The 27,146-nt window shown below is 42.0% G+C and overlaps 1 protein-coding gene across 2 annotated transcripts in view; it reads left to right on the forward strand.

Moving 5' to 3' along the window:
* The window catches only part of SLC25A30 (solute carrier family 25 member 30), a 265,044-nt gene that overhangs the window by 146,780 nt on the left and 91,118 nt on the right, over positions 1 to 27,146 (forward strand). Inside the window, exons 6-7 of one of the 2 annotated variants that reach the window (XM_053707997.1) lie at positions 21,797 to 21,896; positions 22,359 to 22,479. In XM_053707997.1, the coding sequence (XP_053563972.1) occupies positions 21,797 to 21,896; positions 22,359 to 22,479 (221 nt within the window). Of the gene's footprint in view, positions 1 to 21,796; positions 21,897 to 22,354; positions 22,480 to 27,146 lie in introns of both variants that reach the window. The other variant, XM_053707998.1, reaches the window with a different exon arrangement.

A 27,146-nucleotide genomic window follows, 5' to 3' on the forward strand; every position in this document is an offset into this window, starting at 1 on the left:
AAAGAAACAAATTTATCAGGTAAGAATAAATTTCCTTTTCTATGGTTAACTTTTATTACAAAATGTAACATGTTTATTTGTTTAATTCATCCTTTGTGACTTAGGATGGAACAAAAGCACACAAAAAATAGTTACTTATTAAAATTTAAGGAGACAGTAACATTTTTTGTGTCAATTTTTTATTAAAAAATAGCTTATTTCTCCAACATAGGTGTGTCCGGTCCACGGCGTCTTCCTTACTTGTGGATATTCTCTTCCCCAACAGGAAATGGCAAAGAGCCCAGCAAAGCTGGCCATATAGTCCCTCCTAGGCTCCGCCCACCCCAGTCATTCTCTTTGCCTTTACACAGGCAACATCTCCACGGAGATGGCTAAGAGTTTTTTGGTGTTTAAATGTAGTTTTTATCCTTCAATCAAGTGTTTGTTATTTTAAAATAGTGCTGGTATGTACTATTTACTCTGAAACAGAAAAGAGATGAAGATTTCTGTTTGTAAGAGGAAGATGATTTTAGCAAACGTTACTAAAATCGATTGCTGTTTCCACACAGGACTGTTGAGATGAAGTAACTTCAGTTGGGGGAAGCAGTTGGCAGACTTTTCTGCTTGAGGTATGACTGGCCACATTTCTAACACGACTTGGTAATGCTGGAAGGCTGTCATTTTCCCTATGGGGACCGGTAAGCCATTTTCTTAGTTTAAGTAAAAGAATAAAGGGCTTCATAAGGGCTTAAAAAACTGGTAGACATTTTTCTGGGCTAAAACGATTACTTTTCTAAGCATACTTGGCAGATTATAACTATTAATAGTTATTTTAATCTTGGGGATTGTTTTATAAAAACGGCAGGCACTGTATTGGACACCTTTTTCACTGGGGGCCTTTCCTAGTCATAGGCAGAGCCTCATTTTCGCGCCACTAATGCGCAGTTGTTTTTGGAAAGCAAGGCATGCAGATGCATGTGTGAGGAGCTTAGAACCACTGAAAAAGCTTATAGAAGGCGTCATTTGGTATCGTATTCCCCTCTGGGCTTGGTTGGGTCTCAGCAAAGCAGATACCTGGGACTGTATAGGGGTTAAATGTAAAAACGGCTCCGGTTCCGTTATTTTAATTGGTGTGCAATACTTTTAAGGCTTTAAGACACTGTGGTGAAATTTTGGTGAATTTTGAACAATTCCTTCATACTTTTGCACATATTCAGTAATAAAGTGTGTTCAGTTTAAAATTTAAAGTGACAGTAACGGTTTTGTTTTAAAACGTTTTTTGTGCTTTGTTGACAAGTTTAAGTCTGTTTAACATGTCTGAACCATCAGATAAACGATGTTCTATATGTATGAAAGCCAAGGTTTCTCCACATTTAAATATATGTGTTAATTGTGACATAGTGTCCAAGCAAAGTGATATTGCCCAAGATGATTCCTCAAATGAGGGGAGTAAGCATGGTACTGCATCATCCCCTTCTGTGTCTACACCAGTTTTGCCCACACAAGAGGCCCCTAGTACATCTAGTGCGCCAATACTTATTACCATGCAACAATTAACGGCTGTAATGGATAATTCTATTGCAAACATTTTATCCAAAATGCCTACTTATCAGAGAAAGCGCGATTGCTCTGTTTTAAACACTGAAGAGCAAGAGGACGCTGATGATAACTGTTCTGACATACCCTCACGCCAATCTGAAGGGGCTAGGAGGGATGTTTTGTCTGAGGGAGAAATTTCAGATTCAGGGAAAATTTCTCAACAAGCTGAACCTGATGTGGTAACATTTAAATTTAAATTAGAACATCTCCGCGCACTGCTTAAGGAGGTATTATCTACTCTGGATGATTGTGACAATTTGGTCATTCCAGAGAAATTATGTAAGATGGACAAGTTCCTAGAGGTTCCGGTGCCCCCCGATGCTTTTCCTATACCCAAGCGGGTGGCGGACATAGTAAATAAGGAGTGGGAAAGGCCCGGTATACCTTTTGTTCCTCCCCCTATATTTAAGAAATTATTTCCTATAGTCGACCCCAGAAAGGACTTATGGCAGACAGTCCCCAAGGTCGAGGGGGCGGTTTCTACTCTAAACAAACGCACTACTATTCCTATAGAAGATAGTTGTGCTTTTAAAGATCCTATGGATAAAAAATTAGAGGGTTTGCTTAAAAAGATGTTTGTTCAGCAAGGTTACCTTCTACAACCAATTTCATGCATTGTTCCTGTCACTACAGCAGCGTGTTTCTGGTTCGAAGAACTAGAAAAGTCGCTCAATAAAGAATCTTCCTATGAGGAGGTTATGGACAGAGTTCAAGCACTTAAATTGGCTAACTCTTTTATCTTAGATGCCGCTTTGCAATTAGCTAGATTAGCGGCGAAAAATTCAGGGTTTGCTATTGTGGCGCGCAGAGCGCTTTGGCTAAAGTCTTGGTCAGCGGATGTGTCTTCCAAGACAAAATTGCTTAACATCCCTTTCAAGGGTAAAACACTGTTTGGTCCTGATTTGAAAGAGATTATTTCAGACATCACAGGGGGAAAGGGCCATGCCCTTCCTCAGGATAGGTCTTTTAAGGCTAAAAATAAGCCTAATTTTCGTCCCTTTCGCAGAAACGGACCAGCCTCAAATTCTACATCCCCTAAGCAAGAGGGTAATTCTTCTCAACCCAAACCAGCATGGAGACCGATGCAAGGCTGGAGCAAGGGTAAGCAGGCCAAGAAGCCTGCCACTGTTACCAAAACAGCATGAAGGGATGGCCCCCGATCTGGGACCGGATCTGGTGGGGGGCAGACTTTCTCTCTTTGCTCAGGCTTGGGCAAGAGATGTTCAGGATCCTTGGGCACTAGAAATAGTTTCTCAGGGTTATCTCCTGGAATTCAAGGATCTACCCCCAAGGGGAAGGTTCCACAGGTCTCAATTGTCTTCAAACCAAATAAAAAGACAGGCATTCTTACATTGTGTAGAAGACCTGTTAAAAATGGGAGTAATTCATCCAGTTCCATTAGGAGAACAAGGGATGGGGTTTTACTCCAACCTGTTCATAGTTCCCAAAAAAGAGGGAACATTCAGACCAATTTTAGATCTCAAGATACTAAACAAATTTCTCAGGGTTCCATCGTTCAAAATGGAAACCATTCGAACGATCCTCCCTACCATCCAGGAAGGTCAATTTATGACCACGGTGGATTTAAAGGATGCGTACCTACAAATTCCTATCCACAAGGAACATCATCAGTTTCTAAGGTTCGCTTTTCTGGACAAGCATTACCAGTTTGTGGCACTTCCATTCGGATTAGCCACTGCTCCGAGAATTTTCACAAAGGTACTAGGGTCCCTTCTAGCGGTTCTAAGACCAAGGGGCATTGCAGTAGTACCTTACTTGGACGACATCCTGATTCAAGCGTCGTCTCTGTCAAAAGCAAAGGCCCATACGGACGTCGTCCTAGCCTTTCTCAGATCTCACGGTTGGAAAGTGAACATAGGAAAAAGTTCTCTGTCCCCGTCAACAAGAGTTCCCTTCTTGGGAACAATAATAGATTCCTTAGAAATGAGGATTTTTCTAACAGAGGTCAGAAAATCAAAACTTCTAAGCTCTTGTCAAGTACTTCATTCTGTTCTTCATCCTTCCATAGCGCAGTGCATGGAAGTAATAGGATTGATGGTTGCAGCAATGGACATAGTTCCTTTTGCTCGAATTCATCTAAGACCATTACAACTGTGCATGCTCAGACAGTGGAATGGGGATTATACAGACTTGTCTCCGACGATTCAAGTAGATCAAAGGACCAGAGATTCACTCCGTTGGTGGCTGATTCTGGACAACCTGTCACAGGGAATGAGCTTCCGCAGACCAGAGTGGGTCATTGTCACGACCGACGCCAGTCTGGTGGGCTGGGGCGCGGTCTGGGAACCCCTGAAAGCTCAGGGTCTATGGTCTCGGGAAGAATCTCTTCTCCCGATAAACATTCTGGAACTGAGAGCGATATTCAATGCTCTCAAAGCTTGGCCTCATCTAGCAAAGGCCAAATTCATAAGGTTTCAATCAGACAACATGACGACTGTTGCTTATATCAACCATCAGGGGGAACAAGGAGTTCCCTGGCGATGGAGGAAGTGACCAAGATAATTCAATGGGCGGAGGATCACTCCTGCCACTTGTCTGCAATCCACATCCCAGGAGTGGAAAATTGGGAAGCGGATTTTCTGAGTCGTCAGACTTTCCATCCGGGGGAGTGGGAACTCCATCCGGAAATCTTTGCCCAAATAACTCAGTTATGGGGCATTCCAGACATGGATCTGATGGCCTCTCGTCAGAACTTCAAGGTTCCTTGTTACGGGTCCAGATCCAGGGATCCCAAGGCAACTCTAGTGGATGCACTAGTAGCACCTTGGACCTTCTACCTAGCTTATGTATTCCCACCGTTTCCTCTCATTCCCAGGCTGGTAGCCAGGATCAATCAGGAGAGGGCTTCGGTGATCTTGATAGCTCCTGCGTGGCCACGCAGGACTTGGTATGCAGACCTGGTGAATATGTCATCGGCTCCACCATGGAAGCTACCTTTGAGACAGGACCTTCTTGTTCAAGGTCCATTCGTACATCCGAATCTGGTTTCCCTCCAACTGACTGCTTGGAGATTGAACGCTTGATTTTATCAAAGCGTGGGTTTTCAGATTCTGTAATAGATACTCTGATTCAGGCTAGAAAGCCTGTAACTAGAAAGATTTACCATAAAATATGGAAAAAGTATATCTGTTGGTGTGAATCTAAAGGATTCCCATGGAACAAGATAAAAATTCCTAAGATTCTATCCTTTCTACAAGAAGGTTTGGAGAAAGGATTATCTGCAAGTTCTTTGAAGGGACAGATCTCTGCTTTATCTGTTTTACTTTACAAAAGGCTGGCAGCTGTGCCAGACGTTCAAGCGTTTGTTCAGGCTCTGGTTAGAATCAAGCCTGTTTACAGACCTTTGACTCCTCCCTGGAGTCTAAATCTAGTTCTTTCAGTTCTTCAAGGGGTTCCGTTTGAACCCTTACATTCCGTAGATATTAAGTTATTATCTTGGAAAGTTTTGTTTTTGGTTGCAATCTCTTCCGCTAGAAGAGTTTCTGAGTTATCTGCTCTGCAGTGTTCTCCGCCCTATCTGGTGTTCCATGCAGATAAGGTGGTTTTGCGTACTAAGCCTGGTTTTCTTCCGAAGGTTGTTTCCAACAAAAATATTAACCAGGAGATAGTTGTACCTTCTTTGTGTCTGAATCCAGTTTCAAAGAAGGAACGTTTGTTACACAATTTGGATGTAGTCCGTGCTCTAAAATTCTATTTAGAGGCTACTAAAGATTTCAGACAAACATCTTCTTTGTTTGTTGTTTATTCTGGTAAAAGGAGAGGTCAGAAAGCAACTTCTACCTCTTTCCTTTTGGCTTAAAAGCATTATCCGATTGGCTTATGAGACTGCCGGACGGCAGCCCCCTGAAAGAATCACAGCTCACTCCACTAGGGCTGTGGCTTCCACTTGGGCCTTCAAGAACGAGGCTTCTGTTGACCAGATATGTAAGGCAGCGACTTGGTCTTCACTGCACACTTTTGCCAAATTTTACAAATTTGATACTTTTGCTTCTTCGGAGGCTATTTTTGGGAGAAAGGTTTTGCAAGCCGTGGTGCCTTCCATTTAGGTGACCTGATTTGCTCCCTCCCTTCATCCGTGTCCTAAAGCTTTGGTATTGGTTCCCACAAGTAAGGATGACGCCGTGGACCGGACACACCTATGTTGGAGAAAACAGAATTTATGTTTACCTGATAAATTACTTTCTCCAACGGTGTGTCCGGTCCACGGCCCGCCCTGGTTTTTTTAATCAGGTCTGATGAATTTTTTTCTCTAACTACAGTCACCACGGTACCATATGGTTTCTCCTATATATATTTCCTCCTGTCCGTCGGTCGAATGACTGGGGTGGGCGGAGCCTAGGAGGGACTATATGGCCAGCTTTGCTGGGCTCTTTGCCATTTCCTGTTGGGGAAGAGAATATCCACAAGTAAGGAAGACGCCGTGGACCGGACACACCGTTGGAGAAAGTAATTTATCAGGTAAACATAAATTCTGTTTTTTCTGAACCTACTCCTAAGGCGATTGCGGTCTAGGAGTCTGAGAATGGTCAATCTATGCCAGAAAATTCTCCTATAGTGTCCCACTAAACTTTATGGCCCACATGCAGTGCCCTGCGCTTCCTTTCACACTCCACCTGGAGTTGCTCTGCATTTCATGCATTATATGTTTTTCCCACAAGGTAGAAAACATTACTAGAGGAATTATTTTAAATAATTTAGAATAAATTTTTTTAGCTTGAACACCTCCATTTGTTACTTTAGGAGGTTTTAGCTACCCTGGGCGACTCCGACATTACCGGGGTATTCTATCCTAGTGCGTCCAGTAAGTTTTAAGGAATGGAAAAGACCGCATTCCCTATATTTAAAAAGATGTTTCCCATAGCTGACTCGGCTGAGGAGGCTGGGCAATAATTCCCTAGGGTGGAAGGAGTAGTTTCCAGCTTAGCTAAGAGACCTACTATACCCTTAGAGGATAGTTGGGTTTTTTCAAAAGTCCTATGGACAAAAATTATAAAGGGGATGTACATTAGGGCTTACAATGGCAACCAACTGTGTACTTTGCTACCGTCACTAGTGTGACAGAATATTGGTTTAATGCGTTGTCTGATTCTACTAAGTCGGAAACTCCCCTGGATAAGATCCAGGATAGGATAAAAGCTTTTAAATTGGCTAATTCCTTTATTTCAAATTTTTCCCTTCAAGTTATCAAACTGGGAACATAGGTTTCTCTGTTCTAGCTCACAGAGCCTTATGGTTAGAGCCTTGTTCTATGGATGTATGCTCTAAGTCTAAGCTTTTAGCGATTCCTTACAAGGGGAAGACCTTGTTGGGACCTGGCTTGATGGAAATAATGTCTTTTGAAATAAAAAAAAAAAAAGTCCAAATAGCCTACTGTTGAATTAAGGACAGCATGAAGGACATGCCCCCGATCCGGGACCGGATCTTGAAGGGGGCAGACTTTTCGTCTTCGCTCAGGCTTGGGTTCGAGATGTTCTGGTTCCCTGGGCAATAGAAAATAGGTCCTAGGGATACAAATTAGAGTTTCAAAAGTTTTCCTCCCAGAGGCAGGTTTCTGCTTTCAAGATTATCTGTAGACCAGACAACTAGAGAGGCGTTCTTGCACTGTGTAAGAGACCTCTCCGTCCTGGGAGTGATGTTTCCTGTTCCGATTCAGGAACGGGGTCTGGGATTTTATTCCTATCTGTTCGTGGTTCCCAATCAAGGAGGGAACCTTCAGGCCTATTTTAGATCTCAAGTCTAAACAAATTCCTCACTGTACCGTCCTGCAAGATGGAAACTATTCGTTTCATTCTCCATTTGGTCCAAGAGGGTCACTTTATGACAACTGTGGATTTAAGACGCCTTTCTAGAAAAACAATTCCCATTTGTGGTTCTGCCCTTCGATCTTGCCGCAGATCCCAGATTTTTCTCAAAGGTTCTGGGTTCGCTGTTGGCGGTGCTTCGGTTACGGGGCATTGCAGTGGCACCCTATCTGGACGACATCCTAGTCCAGGCGCCATTCTTACAACAAGCAAGATCCCACATGGAAATGTTGTTATCCTTCCTGCGATCTCACGGATGGAAGGTCATTTTGGAAAAGAGTTCCTTAGTCTCAAAGACAAGGGTAACTTTCCTGAGAACCATAATAGATTTACTATCAATGAAGATTTTTCTGACAAGTCAGGAAGTCAAAGTTCTTCGATATTTGTCTAGCTCTTCAGTCCACTCCTCAGCCATCAGTGGCTCAGTGCATGGAGTTAATCGGGCTGATGGTGGCGGCAATGGACATCACCCCGTTACTCGGTTTCATCTCAGACTTTTGCAGTTAAGCATGCTCAGGCAATGGATTGGAGATTATACAGATTTGATGGTTGTCTATGGATCATCTCAGGGAACCTGCTTTCGCAGACCACCTTGGGTGATTGTGTCAACAGACGCCAGCCTTCTAGGGTGGGGTCTGGGGCTTCCTCAGGGGGTTTGGAGTCAGCCAGAATCTGTTTTTTCTATAAGCTTTCTGGAGCTGAGAGCAATCTACAATGTTCTCCTGGTCTGGCCTCAGTTAGCTTTGGTCCAGTTTATCAGGTTCCAGTTGGACAAAATAACGTCATTGACTTGCATCAATCATCAGGAAGGAACGAGGAGTTCCTTAGCGATGACCGAGGTATCCAAATCAGTGGGCAGAGGTCCATGATCTTGAGATATGGGTCGAGGTCCAGGGACCCTCAGGCAGAGTTGATAGTTGCTCTGGCGGTCCCTTGGACCTTCAGTCTAGCATACCTATTTCCTCAGTTTGCTCTTTTGCCTCGGGTAATTGCTCGAATCAAGCAGGAGAAGGCGTCGGTGATCCTCTTTGCGCCGGCTTGACCTCGCAGGATTTGGTATGCAGATCTGGTGGACATGTCATCTCTGCCACCGTGGAGACTTCCGTTGAGGAAGGACCTTCTAACTCAAGGGTCCTTCCTTTACCCAAATCTAGTTTCTCTGAAGCTGACTGCTTGGAGTTTGAACGCTTAATTTTATCCAAGCGGGGTTTTTTCTGACTCGGTCATAGAGACCATGATTCAGGCTCGTAAACCTGTAACTAGAAGAATTTACCATAAAATATGGTGTAAATATATCTTTTGGTGTGAATCCAAAGGCTACTCATGGAGTAGAGTTAGGATTTCTAGAATTTTATTTTTTCTCCAAGAGGGTTTGGAGAAAGGATTATCGATAATTTCCCTAAAGGGTCAAATTTCTGCTTTTATCTATTTTATTACGCAAACGTCTGGCAAATGTACCTGATGTACAATCTTTTTTTGTCAGGCCTTGGTCAGGATCAGGCCTGAGTTCAAACCAGTTACTCCTCTATGGAGTTTGAATTTCGTTCTTAATGTTCTTCAAGGGGCTCCGTTTGAGCTTATGCATTCCTTGGATATTAAATTGTTATCTTGGAAAGTTTTTTATTTCTTGTTGCTATTTCTTCTGCTCGTAGAGTGTCAGAGCTCTCAGTATGAGTCTCCTTACCTTATTTTCCATTCAGATAAGGTAGTTTTTCGTTCTAAATTAGGATTTCTTCCTAAGATTGGTTTCTGATCGGAACATTAGTCAGGAGATTGTTGCTCCTTTTTTGTGTCCTAGTTCTTCTTCTCAGAAGGAACGACTTCTGCACAATTTGGATGTGGTCCGTGTTTAAAGTTTTACCTGCAGGCGACTAAGGATTTTCCTCAGTCTTTTTCTTTGTTTGTGATTTTCTCAGGGAATCGTAAGGACAGAAACCTTAGTCTATTTCTTTTTGGCTGAAGAGTATCATATGTTTTGCATATGAGACTGCTGGACATCAGCCTTCTGAGAGGGTTACGGCTCATTCCACAAGGGCTGTTGCTTTTTCATGGGCATTCAAAAATTAAGCTTCTGTGGAACAGATTTGCAAGGCTGCAACTTGGTCCTATATAACTTCGGTCGAATGACTGGAGTAGGAGGGAAGAGAGGAGCAATTTAACAGCTCTGCTGTGGTGCTCTTTGCTGCCTCCTGCTGACCAGGAGGTGAATATCCCATTAGTAATTAAGATGATCCGTGGACTCATCGTGTCAAGAAAGAAATACATTTATCAGGTAAGCATAAATTTTCTTTTAATCACTCAGGTCTCTGTCAGTGTCTCGCTACAAGGCTGTCACACTTGAGGGTGTATCTGTTCCACTGCATGGATCCTAGAGGGCGTCTGCTTTGTTATAGCAGGGACTCCTGTATAGGGTCAGTGAGACTCCTCTATACCTCAATAGGATCAAGGGTTAATATCTACTTTTAGGTGGATTATTGGGAACAATTATGGGGATTTTTATGTTCTGCATTAGGTTTGGGCTCATAAGACTGTGCTTTTGGCTTGGGAGCAGACAGGTTTCACTTTCGTTTTTGAGTGTTGCGCAGCTCATATTAGCTACACACTTTTGCATAGCAGGGGAAGTCCTGTCTTGTGCACCATGTGACCGAGTGCAGCCTCTTTCACTTCCTTGCGATCCTGCTGCAGACAGCACTCCTGAGGAGAGCGTTTCACTGATCATTTGTCTGTGTCTAGGAGGTGGTGAGTGCCCCAGCCATTGGGATTGTAAAGGTGCCTGTTTATATTAAAAACTCTTGTTTTTTGTAACTTTTTTTTTTATTCCATCTGTGGAGTTACATACCAAAGCTATGGAGGACTCTGATATTACGTTAGAGGGTTCCACTCCTTCTATAGTGAATAATACCTGTTTATATTGTGAGGAGGCTGTGGTTTGTCCGCCTGCTCAATTTTGTTCCAATTGCCTAAGCACTGTTTTAAAGTCTAAGAAGGGAGCTAAGTCTGCCAATACACATAGGTGCAATTAGTCCCTCTGAGCCATCAACCTCTAAGGATTCTATGACCCGAGAGATTTCTGCCCTGTCTACTCAAACCGCTTCCCATGCGTTGTCTGTGGCCCTGAGTGCCCTACCTATCTCTGGGAAATGTAAGAGAAAGGTTAAACATAGTTTTCCTGACTTAGTCATCTAAATGCCTATCGGATCTAACCTGTATGCCTCAGATATCAGAGGTTGAGTTAGTCTCTGTAGCGTCAGAGGGTTAACTTTGAGTCAGACATCTGTTACCAAGTCTCCTCCGGCGGAGGAACCCTCCTTTAGATTCAAAATTGAACATTTGTGTTTTTTACTAAAGGAGGTCCTTTCTACGTTAGAGGTTCCAGAGGCTAAGCTACCTGAGAAACCTAAGATCCCTAAGTTAGACTGGGTCTACGAAGAAAAGGTGGTCCCACAGACTTTTCCTGTACCAGTGCGTATGGCGAACATTATTAGTAGCGAATGGGAAAGAATCAGAGCTTCCTTTTCTCCCTCGGCAACTTTTAAGAAATTGTTCCCGGTCCCTTACACTCAAATAGAATTGTGGGGTTCCATACCTAAGGTGGATGGCGCCATTTTGACGCTAGCCAAGCGTACTACTATCCCCCTTGAGGATAGTTCATCCCTTAGAGAGGACAAGAAGTTGGAAACTTTCCTGAGGAGAATGTTCCAATACACTGGATTTTTATTCCAATCTGCGGTGACGGGAGCAGCTACCTACTGGTGTGACTCTGTCTGAACTTATTTAGGTGGAATCTCCCCTCGGATATTCAGGAGAAAATGAAGGCATTAAGAATTGCTAACTCCATCTGTGATGCGAATATGCAAATTTATTCTCCTGAACACAAAGGCTTCAGGTTTTGCGGTTCTAGCCCGCCGGGCTCTCTGGTTGAAGATTTGGTCTGCGAATATGACTTCTAAATCAAGGTTACTGGGAAACCAGACGTGGATTCCTTGCCCAGTGTGCTTAGAGGAATGTTGCTGCACCTCCCTGACTAGGCCCATAGGAGGACGAAACAATCGTGTGGGGTTGTCATGTTCCTTGTTCAGAGGAGAATTGCCTGGTATCTCGGGGCTGGACTGATCTTACTTGGTGACATTAGACTGATATACTTCAGGAACGTTTCCCTCTGTTAAAAGCACACTGGTCTAAAAGAGGCTGCTCCTTGCTGGTAAATCGCCATAGAACTAGCTGATGAGCTGTTGTTCGTTCCTGGTAGAGCGCTTCTCTCTTTGTATACTTTCTCTCCCCTTCAAGGGGAAGATCATATTCGGACCAGGTCTGGACTCCATTTCCACGGTTACCAGAGGAAAAGGAGCCTTCCTGCCACAGGATAAGAACAGACCTAAGGGATGACGGTCCTCGAATTATAGTTCCTTTCGTTCGAACAAGGTTTGGACTCAGCCGCCCCCGCGAGTCAGCAGGGGGCGGCGTTGCACCAGCAGCTCTTGTGAGCTGCTGGTGCAATGTTAAATGTGGAGAGCGTATTGCTCTCCGCATTTAACGAGGTCTTGCGGACCTGATCCGCAGTGTCGGATCAAGTCCGCAAGACCTTTGATAAATTGGGGCCATAGACTCAGTATCATGAAGATCTTTCTAACGGATCAAAGACGTTGCAAGCTAACATCAACTTGTCTTGTCCTCCGGTGGCCCAGTGTATGGAGGCGATTGGCTTGTATGGACATCATTCCCTTTGCCAGATTCCATCTCAGACCCTTACAACTATGCATGCTGAGACAATGGAACAGTGACCATTCAGACCTGTCATAACAGATAATTCTTGACAGAGCCACCATGAGAGCAAATCTCTCGACAGGCTGTCCAGATTACCTGTCCCAAGGCACGTGCTTCTTGAGACCGTCCTGGGAGATTGTGATTACGGGCGCCAGTCTATCTGGCTGGGGAGCAAGGAAGGCACAGGGTCTGTGGACCCAGGAGGACTCCACGTTGCCGATCAATATCTTGGAACTTTGGGCAATATTCAATGCCCTGAAGGCTTTGGCCCCTTCTGGGTTCGTTCCTGTTTCAGATTCCAATCGGATAATATAACTTCGGTAGCCTACAACAACCATCAGGGAGAAAATAGGAGTTCCTTAGCAATGAGAGGTTTCTCAGGTCCTGGAATGGGCAGAGACCCACAACTGTATGCTGTCAGCGATCCACATTCTGGTGGTGGACAAATGGGAAACTGCCTGCTGAGGAAATCTATCTTTTCGTCCGGGGGAATGGTCTCTCCACCCTGAGGTATTTGCAGATATATGCTCCATATGGGTGATGCCGGAGATGGACCTCATGGCGTCCTGTCTAAATGCCAAACTACCCAGGTAGCGTTCGAGATCGAGGGATCCTAAAGCAGAACTAATAAATGCGCTAGCGATTCCCTGGAGGTTCAGACTCATGTCTATTTCCTCCATTACCTCTTCTCCCCCGTGTGGTGGCTAGGTTAAAGCAGGAGCGAGCACTGGTAATTCTAAATGCTCCATCCTGGCCACAAAGGACTTGGTTCATGGATCTGGTGGGGATGTCCTCATCTCCTCCATGGAGGTTACCCTGTCGCAGGGACCTGCTACTTCCTATATAAAAATCTAGATTCTCTGAGGCTGACTGCGTTGTCCCCAAGTCTTAGCCAAGAGAGGTTTTTCTGACAGTTTCATTGACACTTTGATTGAAGCTCATAAGCTGGTTACTCACATCTACCATAAGGTGTGGTAGACTTATCTGCACTGGTGTGAAGAGCGTGGTTTTTCTTGGCATAAGGTTAAGGTTGCCAGAATTTTATCCTTTTTCCAGGATGGACTGCAGAAGGGTCGGTGTTGCTGCACAAGAGATTAGCTGAACTTCCGGATGTGCAGTCCTTTTTGAATGAACGTTTGAAATGAAACGTGTTTGACCTAATACCTTGTATCTACTTTTATCTAAAGCTTCAATAAAGCCTATCTTTTTTTTTTTAAGCATAAAACCCTGGTATTCTTATTTTATAACCCAGACAGGAGATGTGCCTTAAGAACTGGATTCCTGTTTCCGTTTTAGCCAATGCATACTGTTGACATTAAACTGTTCTGGAAGGTTCTGTTTCTGTTGGCTATTGCCTCTCGCAGGGTCTCAGATTTCTGCCTTGCAGTGTGATTCCCCCTTATCTTGTTTTTCATGCCAATAAGACGGTTTAACGTACTAAGTTAGGTTTCCTTCCTAAGGTGGCGTCAGATCGGAACATTAAAGGGACATTAAACAACATTTTTTCTTTTGGGATTCAGATAGAGCATGCAATTTTAAGCAACTTTCCCATTTACTCCTGTTTTCAAATTTTCTTCATTCTCTTGGTATCTTTATTTGAAAAGCAAGAATGTAAGTTTAGACGCTGGCCCATTTTTGGTGAAAAACCTGGGTTGTTCTTGCTGATTGGTGGATACATTCAACAACCAATAAACAGGTGCTGTCCAGGGTCCTGAGCCAAAAAAATTGCTTAGACGCCTTTCTTCAAATAAAGATAGCAAGAGAACAAAAAAATTGATTATATGAGTAAATTAGAAAGTTGCTTCAAATTGCATGCTCTATCTGAATCGCGAAAGAAAAAATTTGGGTTCAGTGTCCCTTTAATCAAGAGATTGATGTTTCTTCCTAGTGTCCCAATCCTTCCTCGGTGAAGGAACGTTTGCTTCACAATCTAAAGGTGTTTCTTGCCTTGAAATTTTACCTTCAGGCTACTAAGGAGTTCAGACAATCTTCATCTTTGTTTGTCATCTCTGCAGGTAATCGTAGGGGTCAGAAGGCCACTACATCTTCCTTGTGTTTCTGGTTCAGGAGTGTCATCCACCTAGCTTATGAAACAGCGGGACAACAGCCTCCTGAGGATTACGGCTCATTCCACTAAAGCAGTGGCTTCTTTCTGGGCTTTTAAGAACGAAGCCTCTATGGAGCAGATTTGTAAGGCGGCTACCTGATCCTCCTTCCATACATACTTTTTCTAAATTTTACAAGTTTGATGTGTTTGCTTCGGCTGAAGCAGCTTTTGGGAGAAATGTTTTGCAGGCTGTGGTGCCCTCAGATTAGGGTCTGCATCCTTTTTGTTCACTCCCGTTATTCCTTCAGTGTCCTCTGGAGCTTGGGTATGGTTTTTCCAACAGTAAGGAATGAAGTCCTGGACTCTCCCTGCCTTATGGAAAGAAAACAAAATGTATGCTTACAAGATTTCTTCTGTTAAGTGTGATCAGTCCACGGGTCATCATTACTTCTGGGATATTACTCCTCCCCAACAGGAAGTGCAAGAGGATTCACCCAGCAGAGCTGCATATAGCTCCTCCCCTCTACGTCACTCCCAGTCATTCTCTTGCACCCAACGACTAGATAGGATGTGTGAGAGGACTATGGTGATTATACTTAGTTTTATATCTTCAATCAAAAGTTTGTTATTTTAAAATAGCACCGGAGTGTGTTATTATCTCTCTGGCAGAGTTTGAAGAAGAATCTACCAGAGTTTTTGTTATGATTTTAGCCGGAGTAGTTAAGATCATATTGCTGTTTCTCGGCCATCTGAGGAGAGGTAAACTTCAGATCAGGGGACAGCGGGCAGATGAATCTGCATAGAGGTATGTAGCAGTTTTTATTTTCTGACAATGGAATTGATGAGAAAATCCTGCCATACCGATATAATGTCATGTATGTATACTTTACACTTCAGTATTCTGGGGAATGGTACTTCACTAGAATTACACTGTAAGAAATACATAAAGCTGTTTAATAACTAGAGATTATGTTTAACGTTTTTGCTGGAATGTAAAATCGTTTTCATTTACTGAGGTACTGAGTGAATAAATGTTTGGGCACTATTTTTCCACTTGGCAGTTGCTTAATCTGTTTTCTGACAGTTTCTGTTCTCCCTCACTGCTGTGTGTGAGGGGGAGGGGCCGTTTTTTGGCGCTTTTTCTACACATCAAATATTTCAGTCAGCAACTCATTGTATTCCCTGCATGATCCGGTTCATCTCTACAGAGCTCAGGGGTCTTCAAAACTTATTTTGAGGGAGGTAATTTCTCTCAGCAGAGCTGTGAGAATTATAGTTTGACTGAGATAAAAAACGTTTATTCTGTAATTTGTTTCACTGCTTTCAGAATTTGTTATCTTTGCTAATGGGATTAAACCTTTGCTAAAGTTGTGTTATTTACAAGGATTGAGGCTATAACTGTTTCAATTTATTAATTTTCAACTGTCATAGATCTTCTGTGCTTCTTAAAGGCACAGTACGTTTTAATATTATTCTAATTGAATTGTATTTCCAAGTTACAAGTTTATTTGCTAGTGTGTTAAACATGTCTGATTCAGAGGATGATACCTGTGTCATTTGTTGCAATGCCAAAGTGGAGCCCAATAGAAATTTATGTACTAACTGTATTGATGCTACTTTAAATAAAAGTCAATCTGTACAAATTGAACAAATTTCACCAAACAACGAGGGGAGAGTTATGCCGACTAACTCGCCTCACGTGTCAGTACCTACATCTCCCGCTCAGAGGGAGGTGCGTGATATTGTAGCGCCGAGTACATCTGGGCGGCCATTACAAATCACATTACAGGATATGGCTACTGTTATGACTGAGGTTTTGGCTAAATTACCAGAGCTAAGAGGTAAGCGTGATCACTCTGGGGTGAGAACAGAGTGCGCTGATAATATTAGGGCCATGTCAGACACTGCGTCACAGGTGGCAGAACATGAGGACGGAGAGCTTCATTCTGTGGGTGACGGTTCTGATCCAAACAGACTGGATTCAGATATTTCAAATTTTAAATTTAAACTGGAAAACCTCCGTGTATTACTAGGGGAGGTGTTAGCGGCTCTGAATGATTGTAACACAGTTGCAATACCAGAGAAAATGTGTAGGTTGGATAAATATTTTGCGGTACCGACGAGTACTGAGGTTTTTCCTATACCTAAGAGACTTACTGAAATTGTTACTAAGGAGTGGGATAGACCCGGTGTGCCGTTCTCACCCCCTCCGATATTTAGAAAAATGTTTCCAATAGACGCCACCACAAGGGACTTATGGCAAACGGTCCCTAAGGTGGAGGGAGCAGTTTCTACCTTAGCTAAGCGTACCACTATCCCGGTGGAGGATAGCTGTGCTTTTTCAGATCCAATGGATAAAAAATTAGAGGGTTACCTTAAGAAAATGTTTGTTCAACAAGGTTTTATATTGCAACCCCTTGCATGCATTGCGCCGATCACGGCTGCAGCGGCATTCTGGATTGAGTCTCTGGAAGAGAACATTGGTTCAGCTACTCTGGACGACATTACGGACAGGCTTAGAGTCCTTAAACTAGCTAATTCATTCATTTCGGAGGCCGTAGTACATCTTACTAAACTTACGGCGAAGAATTCAGGATTCGCCATTCAGGCACGCAGGGCGCTGTGGCTAAAATCCTGGTCAGCTGATGTTACTTCTAAGTCTAAATTGCTTAATATACCATTCAAAGGGCAGACCTTATTCGGGCCCAGGTTGAAAGAGATTATCGCTGACATTACAGGAGGTAAAGGCCATGCCCTGCCTCAGGACAAAGCCAAAGCCAAGACTAGACAGTCTAATTTTCGTTCCTTTCGTAATTTCAAAGCAGGAGCAGCATCAACTTCCTCTGCACCAAAACAGGAAGGAGCTGTTGCTCGCTACAGACAAGGCTGGAAACCTAACCAGTCCTGGAACAAGGGCAAGCAGACTAGGAAACCTGCTGCTGCCCCTAAAACAGCATGAATTGAGGGCCCCCGATCCGGGATCGGATCTAGTGGGGGGCAGACTTTCTCTCTTCGCCCAGGCTTGGGCAAGAGATGTTCAGGATCCCTGGGCGCTAGAGATAATATCTCAGGGATACCTTCTGGACTTCAAATACTCTCCTCCAAGAGAGAGATTTCATCTGTCAAGATTGTCAACAATCCAGACAAAGAAAGAGGCGTTTCTACGCTGCGTACAAGAGCTCTTGTTAATGGGAGTAATCCATCCAGTTCCACGATCGGAACAGGGACAGGGGTTTTACTCAAATCTGTTTGTGGTTCCCAAAAAAGAGGGAACTTTCAGACCAATCCTGGACTTAAAGATCCTAAACAAATTCCTAAGAGTTCCATCGTTCAAGATGGAGACTATTCGGACAATTTTACCTATGATCCAAGAGGGTCAGTACATGACCACTGTAGATTTAAAAGATGCTTACCTTCACATACCGATTCACAAAGATCATTATCGGTACCTAAGGTTTGCCTTCCTAGACAGGCATTACCAGTTTGTGGCTCTTCCATTCGGATTGGCTACAGCTCCAAGAATCTTCACAAAGGTTCTGGGTGCTCTTCTGGCGGTACTAAGACCGCGGGGAATCTCGGTAGCTCCATACCTAGACGACATTCTGATACAAGCTTCAAGCTTTCAAACTGCCAAGTCTCATACAGAGTTAGTGCTGGCATTTCTAAGGTCACATGGATGGAAGGTGAACGAAAAGAAAAGTTCACTCGTTCCACTCACAAGAGTTCCCTTCCTGGGGACTCTTATAGATTCTGTAGAAATGAAGATTTACCTGACAGAGGACAGGCTAACAAGACTTCAAAGTGCTTGCCGCACCCTTCATTCCATTCAACACCCGTCAGTGGCTCAATGCATGGAGGTAATCGGCTTAATGGTAGCGGCAATGGACATAGTACCCTTTGCATGCTTACACCTCAGACCACTGCAACTGTACATGCTAAGTCAGTGGAATGGGGATTACTCAGACTTATCCCCTTCTCTGAATCTGGATCAAGAGACCAGAAATTCTCTTCTATGGTGGCTTTCTCGGCCACATCTGTCCAGGGGGATGCCATTCAGCAGACCAGACTGGACAATTGTAACAACAGACGCCAGCCTTCTAGGTTGGGGTGCCGTCTGGAATTCTCTGAAGGCTCAGGGACAATGGAGTCAGGAGGAGAGTCTCCTGCCAATAAACATTCTGGAATTGAGAGCAGTTCTCAATGCCCTCCTGGCTTGGCCCCAGTTGACAACTCGGGGGTTCATCAGGTTTCAGTCGGACAACATCATGACTGTAGCTTACATCAACCATCAGGGAGGGACAAGAAGCTCCCTAGCTATGATGGAAGTATCAAAGATAATTCGCTGGGCAGAGTCTCACTCTTGCCACCTGTCAGCAATCCACATCCCGGGAGTGGAGAACTGGGAGGCGGATTTCTTAAGTCGTCAGACTTTTCATCCGGGGGAGTGGGAACTTCATCCGGAGGTCTTTGCCCAAATACTTCGACGTTGGGGCAAACCAGAGATAGATCTCATGGCGTCTCGACAGAACGCCAAGCTTCCTCGTTACGGGTCCAGATCCAGGGATCCAGGAGCAGTCCTGATAGATGCTCTGACAGCACCTTGGGACTTCAGGATGGCTTACGTGTTTCCACCCTTCCCATTACTTCCTCGATTGATTGCCAGAATCAAACAAGAGAGAGCATCAGTGATTCTAATAGCACCTGCGTGGCCACGCAGGACTTGGTATGCAGACCTGGTGGACATGTCATCCTGTCCACCTTGGTCTCTACCTCTGAAACAGGACCTTCTGATACAGGGTCCCTTCAAACATCAAAATCTAACTTCTCTGAAGCTGACTGCTTGGAAATTGAACGCTTGATTTTATCAAGACGTGGGTTTTCTGAGTCAGTTATTGATACCTTAATACAGGCTAGGAAACCTGTTACCAGAAAGATTTACCATAAGATATGGCGTAAATACCTATATTGGTGTGAATCCAAAGGTTACTCTTGGAGTAAGGTTAGGATTCCTAGGATATTGTCTTTTCTACAAGAAGGTTTAGAAAAGGGTTTATCTGCTAGTTCATTAAAGGGACAGATCTCAGCTCTGTCCATTCTGTTACACAAACGTCTGTCAGAAGTTCCTGACGTCCAGGCTTTTTGTCAGGCTTTGGCCAGGATTAAGTCTGTGTTTAAAACTGTTGCTCCACCATGGAGTTTAAACCTTGTTCTTAATGTTTTACAGGGCGTTCCGTTTGAACCCCTTCATTCCATTGATATAAAGTTGTTATCTTGGAAAGTTCTATTTTTAATGGCTATTTCCTCGGCTCGAAGAGTCTCTGAATTATCAGCCTTACATTGTGATTCTCCTTATTTGATTTTTCATTCGGATAAGGTAGTCCTGCGTACTAAACCTGGGTTCTTACCTAAGGTAGTTACTAACAGGAATATCAATCAAGAGATTGTTGTTCCTTCTTTATGCCCAAATCCTTCTTCAAAGAAGGAACGTCTACTGCACAACCTGGATGTAGTCCGTGCTCTAAAATTTTACTTACAGGCAACTAAGGAATTTCGACAAACGTCTTCTCTGTTTGTCATTTACTCTGGGCAGAGGAGAGGTCAAAAAGCTTCCGCTACCTATCTTTCTTTTTGGCTTCGTAGCATAATTCGTTTAGCTTATGAGACTGCTGGACAGCAGCCTCCTGAAAGAATTACAGCTCATTCTACTAGAGCTGTGGCTTCCACTTGGGCCTTCAAGAATGAGGCCTCTGTTGAACAGATTTGCAAGGCTGCAACTTGGTCTTCGCTTCATACTTTTTCCAAATTTTCCAAATTTGACACTTTTGCTTCATCGGAGGCTATTTTTGGGAGAAAGGTTCTTCAGGCAGTGGTTCCTTCTGTATAAAGAGCCTGCCTATCCCTCCCGTCATCCGTGTACTTTTGCTTTGGTATTGGTATCCCAGAAGTAATGATGACCCGTGGACTGATCACACTTAACAGAAGAAAACATAATTTATGCTTACCTGATAAATTCCTTTCTTCTGTAGTGTGATCAGTCCACGGCCCGCCCTGTTTTTAAGGCAGGTAAATATTTTTTAATTTATACTCCAGTCACCACTTCACCCTTGGCCTTTCCTTTCTCGTTGGTCCTTGGTCGAATGACTGGGAGTGACGTAGAGGGGAGGAGCTATATGCAGCTCTGCTGGGTGAATCCTCTTGCACTTCCTGTTGGGGAGGAGTAATATCCCAGAAGTAATGATGACCCGTGGACTGATCACACTACAGAAGAAAGGAATTTATCAGGTAAGCATAAATTATGTTTTTTATGCACCTACCTCTAAGAGTGTTGCCATTTTAGAACTTAGGTTACACTGCAAGAATCTGAAGGAGAGTTGCTGCACATGTGCAAATGCCTTAGCACTTGAATGTAGTGAAAGCTAGATTTCAACATGGCGGCACCCATGTCTAGAGGGGGGGTACCTCAGTATTATTACTTATAAAATGTATTTAGTGTTTAATTTCCCTTTAAGTCTATTTAAGAATTTTCACTAAATCAAGTTAAAATCTCAGTGTTATAACCAACTTTTTTTGCTCTGTCTATATAGGCAGCATACATCTTGATTTACTTTGACTTCTTTGGTACATTTCAACTAAGTTAATTTCCTTAGCAAATTATTTTAAAGTTCTTACTGGCCAAATTATATGAAATTAATCTGATTCCAAATATGGCCCTTTTTGTGATTTCAGGAATTATGGTGTGTGTGTGTTTTCTTTGTGTATTTTCTCAAAGTTGCAAATTACAGTTTTTATAGGCCAGGCATATTGCATATTTTTCAAATACATGTATAACATTTACAGTTATACATTTATTAGAATACCTTGGTACATTTTTCTGCCACACAAACTGAAGTAGAGATTTGTCCTCCATTTAATTTTAAATGAGCCCATTTTTTTAAATTAACACATTGGAAGCAAATACACTAGTGCCTTATCTGCTGTGAGAACTGCTGGTGTTTTTCAAATGGTGCAAAGTTTTATCTGTCTAAGTACCAATTATGTTAGAGCACATGGTTCAGACCAGAACATTGTGTACAAAACCGTATGTGTGCATACAGAGCATGTTTCTTGCTGGTGCTTAGTCCCTCAAAATAGCAGTGTGCATTGAGTTGGCAGGAAGCTAAGGCAGCAGGAACATAGCTTTCTGTACTTCATAAATAACGTCCTATTCATGATCCTTCTTGCAGAAGTGGTTACATGGCACCTTTGTCCTGATTAAATATTAATTCATTATAATTGTGGCACAAATTAGTTTTAGCTTTTAACTAAAGGTCTTGGATTGTGTTACTATTTTTGGTCATTTTGGTAAAAAATAATAATTTAAATATACATTTTAAAAAGTCATTATCTTGAACTTAGTAGGGGAGAGAGGTATAAAGTTAAAAATATGACAGGTTATGAAATATATGGTTTATGTATTTTGTTTTCTTTTCACCTCAATATTTTTATATATATATATATATTTATTTTCTCCTATGGTTGTGTGCATTTTAAAGGCTTTCATTTGCATGTTAACATTTTTGCTACTTTTCCTCCTTAAATCCTAAAGATAAGAATGCAAGCTCAGGGCGATGTCATTCAGGGAGGGATGATTGGGAACTTCATCAATATTTACCAGCAGGAAGGCACCAGGGGGCTGTGGAAGGCACGTAACTTATTTATATTTAACTATTGCGTTGCTTTCGTGTGTGATTACTTTTGCATGCATAATGTTCATATATTTGAGAAAAACTGTAATACTAACATCTGTCAAATATATTCATAAAAAAATGTGTAAACTATAGAATTACAACTCTTTTAGAAAAGTTTATTTAGTGATTTTTCTGCAAAAATCTCCATGGACGTTAATGTTGAATTCTGTAGAAAAATTATTAGATAAACTTTTCTAAAGGATTGTGTTAAACACAATATTTCATATTTAGCTTATGTTGGCAATTTGTGAAGCATTTTACTTGCATCATTGCATAGATAAACCTCATGCAGTAAACCCCAGGAAGGTAATAATGGAACAATGATATAGTATATGCAGCCGTGTTATCAATAAATTAGCTGTAAATAAATTGGAACATCAATTTTACATCTGGATCATTTTGTGGTTCTTCTACAGGGAGTGTCCCTCACTGCACAGAGGGCAGCTATTGTGGTTGGAGTGGAATTGCCTGTGTATGACATCACCAAGAAACACCTGATCCTCTCTGGGCTAATGGGAGACACCATTTATACACATTTTCTGTAGGTCTTCTAAAGAAGAAAAACTAGTTTTATATTTTGTGTGTTGGTTTGTTAATAATCTAACTTGCTTTTAAATTCCTACAATATTTCCCTTTTTTTTGTCTTAAGTTGTCCACACATTGTTGTGTTCACCTTAAAGGGACACTGAAACCAAATTTTTTCTTTTGTGATTCAGATAGAGCATGCAATTTTAAGCAACTTTCTAATTTACTCCTATTATCAAATTTTCTTTGTTTTCTTGCTATCTTTATTTGAAAAATAAGGCATCTAAGGGGGCGGAGCTAACCGTCAAAGGAAAGCTGCACATTGACAGAGCTCCTCTGCAAAAACTGACAAAAACCACATTAAAACCTCATATCAACTAGTGTGAACTGAAGAAATCAGCAGATTATTCTGGCAGGACAAGGAATCAGTTGATCTGAGAACAAAATTTAATCCCTACAGCAAAAACGAAACTATCTGGTTCAGACTACCAGGGCTCACTCAGGAAAGTCCCCGGCTGCGGCCTACATCGGATCTGGAGGTAGGAGACAAATAGCATAAAATCATCTCACTAGCTCTGGGAAAATATAGGAGCATAATCCAGATAATAACATATACAAAATAAAGAGGGTTATCTTTATATTACAAGTGGAAATAGACTGACCCTGCAGGGAGAGAGAGGCGGGAAAGTCGCCATTTTAACAGTACTTTGTAAAGTTTAGTGCTCCCTCTACACCCCACAACTGGGTCCTTTGTAGAAATGCCAAAACCCCCAACCCTGATTGGGAAAGCCAGATAGGCACCGAAAGGACAAAGGTTGGGAATGCTTACAGAGGACACTTGATCCTAAATATCTTTTTTAATCTAAACAGAAAGGGTTCAATACAGCAAGGAATATATAGAAATACAGAACTGAGATATCATCTTTGGGCATCATACTACAATAAAAAATAGCAATCCACACTGCCCATGAATAATATGGATTAGCCAGAAGGAACATCTGAGCAGTGACAGAGCCACATGCAGCATAGACTAATGTCTTAATGATTCTATAATCTCTACATGCTAAATAATAGTTAACATAGCATCCTAGAGGGCGTCATAAAGAAGCTAGCAGCCTTGTATTACCTACACATAGCAGCCAGTCACAGAAATCATATTGCAATATGAAAAACAAATAGCAAACGGTTAAAGATTGTTTGTCACGATCACAATTAAAACAAAGAACATTAGAAAACTCTTTAATACAAACAGGAAGCAATTCACCTTCATCACATATGGATATGGCGGAACCAACTCCATCGATGTCCACTAATAAAGAATTACTAAGCCAAATAAAAGTATTTCAGGAAGAGCTGAAAACTGCAATATCTGAACTTAGACAAGACATATTAGAAATTGGGGGTCGCACAGCGGAATTGGAGGAGAAGCTTGACAAGGTAGTATTTGAAATACCACATATTCACAATGCCATTCAAGAACAGTCATCACATATCAAAAGACTGGAAGACCAAATAGAAGATCTTGAAAATAGATTGAGAAGATCAAATCTTCGGATCCGAAACCTTCCGGAAACTTGTACTAATCTTCCAGACACAGTCACAAAGATATTCTGCCAACTTTTACCAGAAATAGATGACGCCATGCTGCTCATGGACAGAGTGCATAGGGCTCTCTCCAGACCACCACAGCCCTCCATGGCAAGAGACATTATCTTAAAAATGCACTACTTCCATATCAAGGATCAAATACTCACGGCAGCCAGAACTGCACAAACACTAACATTTGAAGGACATTCCCTACAAATCTTCACAGATTTAGCTCCAATCACATTACGCAGAAGGCAAGAGCTCAAGCCTATCTTATCCATACTAAATAACATGCAAATAAGATATAGATGGAACTTTCCGTTTCGACTATCATTTAGTTATCAAAACACCTACTCCTGTACGACAGTTGGACAAGACATTCTTCGAAAGATACATCTTTTAACAGATATGCAAGGCAAAGACCAACAACCCAAACCTCAGAGAAAATCCTTTCAAAGGGAATGGACACCAGCAGGGAAGCAAAAAAAAAAAACCCCGAAGAGGACCCAAACCTCCAAAGAACTCAAACCGGACTGAACAAAGTTCAGAGACTGAGGAAGAAGATACCTGAACTTTCAAACAAATCCTTCAGACCTGTTACTTCTTACTGCTTACCTGCTTGATTAAAGCAGACTACTGATTCACAAAGGTATTATGGTTGCTAAAAGATTATACTTTTAATACCAATTTCAATAATAAAAATGTATGTCTGTTAGTTAGACAGATCGATTTAATACTAGGCCTGAATAGTATTCTCAGAAACTGCACTTTTGTTGTATACTGTTTAGACCACTGAGACGCTACTCATAACCCTTTCCCCATTCGACCCCAAAATAACACCCATGTCCTTGCTCACCTAACACTTCCCTATTCCCCCCAGATTTCCCATCCAACTCCCCCCCCCCCCCCCCTTGCTCCCCTAATCATAGCATGTAGATCTTATCATATTATAAGAATTAAGATGTATACTGTTTTTTTCCTGCACTATTGTAAAATGAATACTGTCGCTGTTTAGATGTTTTATTCATTTGACTTGAAATGTTTGTTTTAGTTACAATGTTGTTAATAGTTGACAACTTATTATACACTACAATGCTCACTTCATCACAGGTGCCACCACTCCTAGATTCTAGGAGGAAGGTTAGGAAACTTATAGTTCAGTGTTCCACTATCCTAGACACTTATCTACTCTTAGCCTACCACATGAAACTAAAAACTCCATTTCCAATTCAGATGTCTGCAGTGTTCTGCTTGTATATAAATATTAGGCGAATACACAGATATATGCATAGCGCATGTAAACCACCTATCCAAACATGACTCCAATCAGGATAATCACACATAACGTTAGAGGATTACACTCTAATGTTAAACGAAAAAAGGCACTTCAGGAATACAAAAACCTACAAGCGCACATAGTGCTATTACAGGAAACGCACTTTACAAAGGCAAGCACACCCAAATATTGGGATAAAGCATATGCACAGCAATATCATACAACTACAGATAAGAAACAGAGGAGTGTCAATTTTATTACATAGCTCCCTAAATTTTAAAGAGGAAGAAATTATAACCGACAAGAAGGGAAGGTATCTGATATTAAGGGGACATATACACAACACCCCTATCATAATAGGCAATATTTATGCCCCAAATGAACATCAATCTCACTTCCTTACTAAAGTTAGCAAACCATGTGGAACAAATATAAAATAATCTTGGGAGGAGACTTTAATCTCACATTAGATAACCAAATAGATAGATAGATCCAAACGTATAGTCCATACACAACAGAAAAGAGAGCCTAAACATAAAATACTGGGCGTTTTTTTTTTTTTTTTACTCGATCACAATTTTATCGATGGGTGGAGAACCTTAAACAAAGGCACGAGAGAATACACATACTACTCAACAGTACATGACTCTCATTCAAGAATCGACTATTTCTTTCATGTAATTAGCAAGAGTCCATGAGCTAGTGACGTATGGGATATACATTCCTACCAGGAGGGGCAAAGTTTCCCAAACCTCAAAATGCCTATAAATACACCCCTCACCACACCCACAAATCAGTTTTACAAACTTTGCCTCCTATGGAGGTGGTGAAGTAAGTTTGTGCTAGATTCTACGTTGATATGCGCTCCGCAGCAGGTTGGAGCCCGGTTTTCCTCTCAGCGTGCAGTGAATGTCAGAGGGATGTGAGGAGAGTATTGCCTATTTGAATTCAATGATCTCCTTCTACGGGGTCTATTTCATAGGTTCTCTGTTATCGGTCGTAGAGATTCATCTCTTACCTCCCTTTTCAGATCGACGATATACTCTTATATATATACCATTACCTCTACTGATTTTCGTTTCAGTACTGGTTTGGCTTTCTACAACTTGTAGATGAGTGTCCTGGGGTAAGTAAGTCTTATTTTCTGTGACACTCTAAGCTATGGTTGGGCACTTTTTTATAAAGTTCTAAATATATGTATTCAAACATTTATTTGCCTTGACTCAGGATGTTTAACGTTCCTTATTTCAGACAGTCAGTTTCATATTTGGGATAATGCATATGAATAATTCAATTTTTTTACTTTAAAATTTGACTTTTTTCCCCTGTGGGCTGTTAGGCTCGCGGGGGCTGAAAATGCTTCATTTTATTGCGTCATTCTTGGCGCGGACTTTTTTGGCGCAAAATTTTTTTTTCTGTTTCCGGCGTCATACGTGTCGCCGGAAGTTGCGTCATTTTTTGACGTTTTTTTGCGCCAAAAGTGTCTGCGTTCTGGATGTGGCGTCATTTTTGGCGCCAAAAGCATTTAGGCGCCAAATAATGTGGGCGTCTTTTTTGGCGCTAAAAAAATATGGGCGTCACTATTGTCTCCACATTATTTAAGTCTTATTATTTTATTGCTTCTGGTTGCTAGAAGCTTGTTCACTGGCATTTTTTCCCATTCCTGAAACTGTCATTTAAGGAATTTGATCAATTTTGCTTTATATGTTGTTTTTTCTATTACATATTGCAAGATGTCCCACGTTAACACTGAGTCAGAAGATACTTCTGGAAAATCGCTGCCTGGTGCTGGATCTACCAAAGCTAAGTGTATCTGCTGT

Source organism: Bombina bombina, chromosome 3 (genome assembly GCF_027579735.1).
Source record: "Bombina bombina isolate aBomBom1 chromosome 3, aBomBom1.pri, whole genome shotgun sequence".
NCBI lineage: Eukaryota > Metazoa > Chordata > Amphibia > Anura > Bombinatoridae > Bombina > Bombina bombina.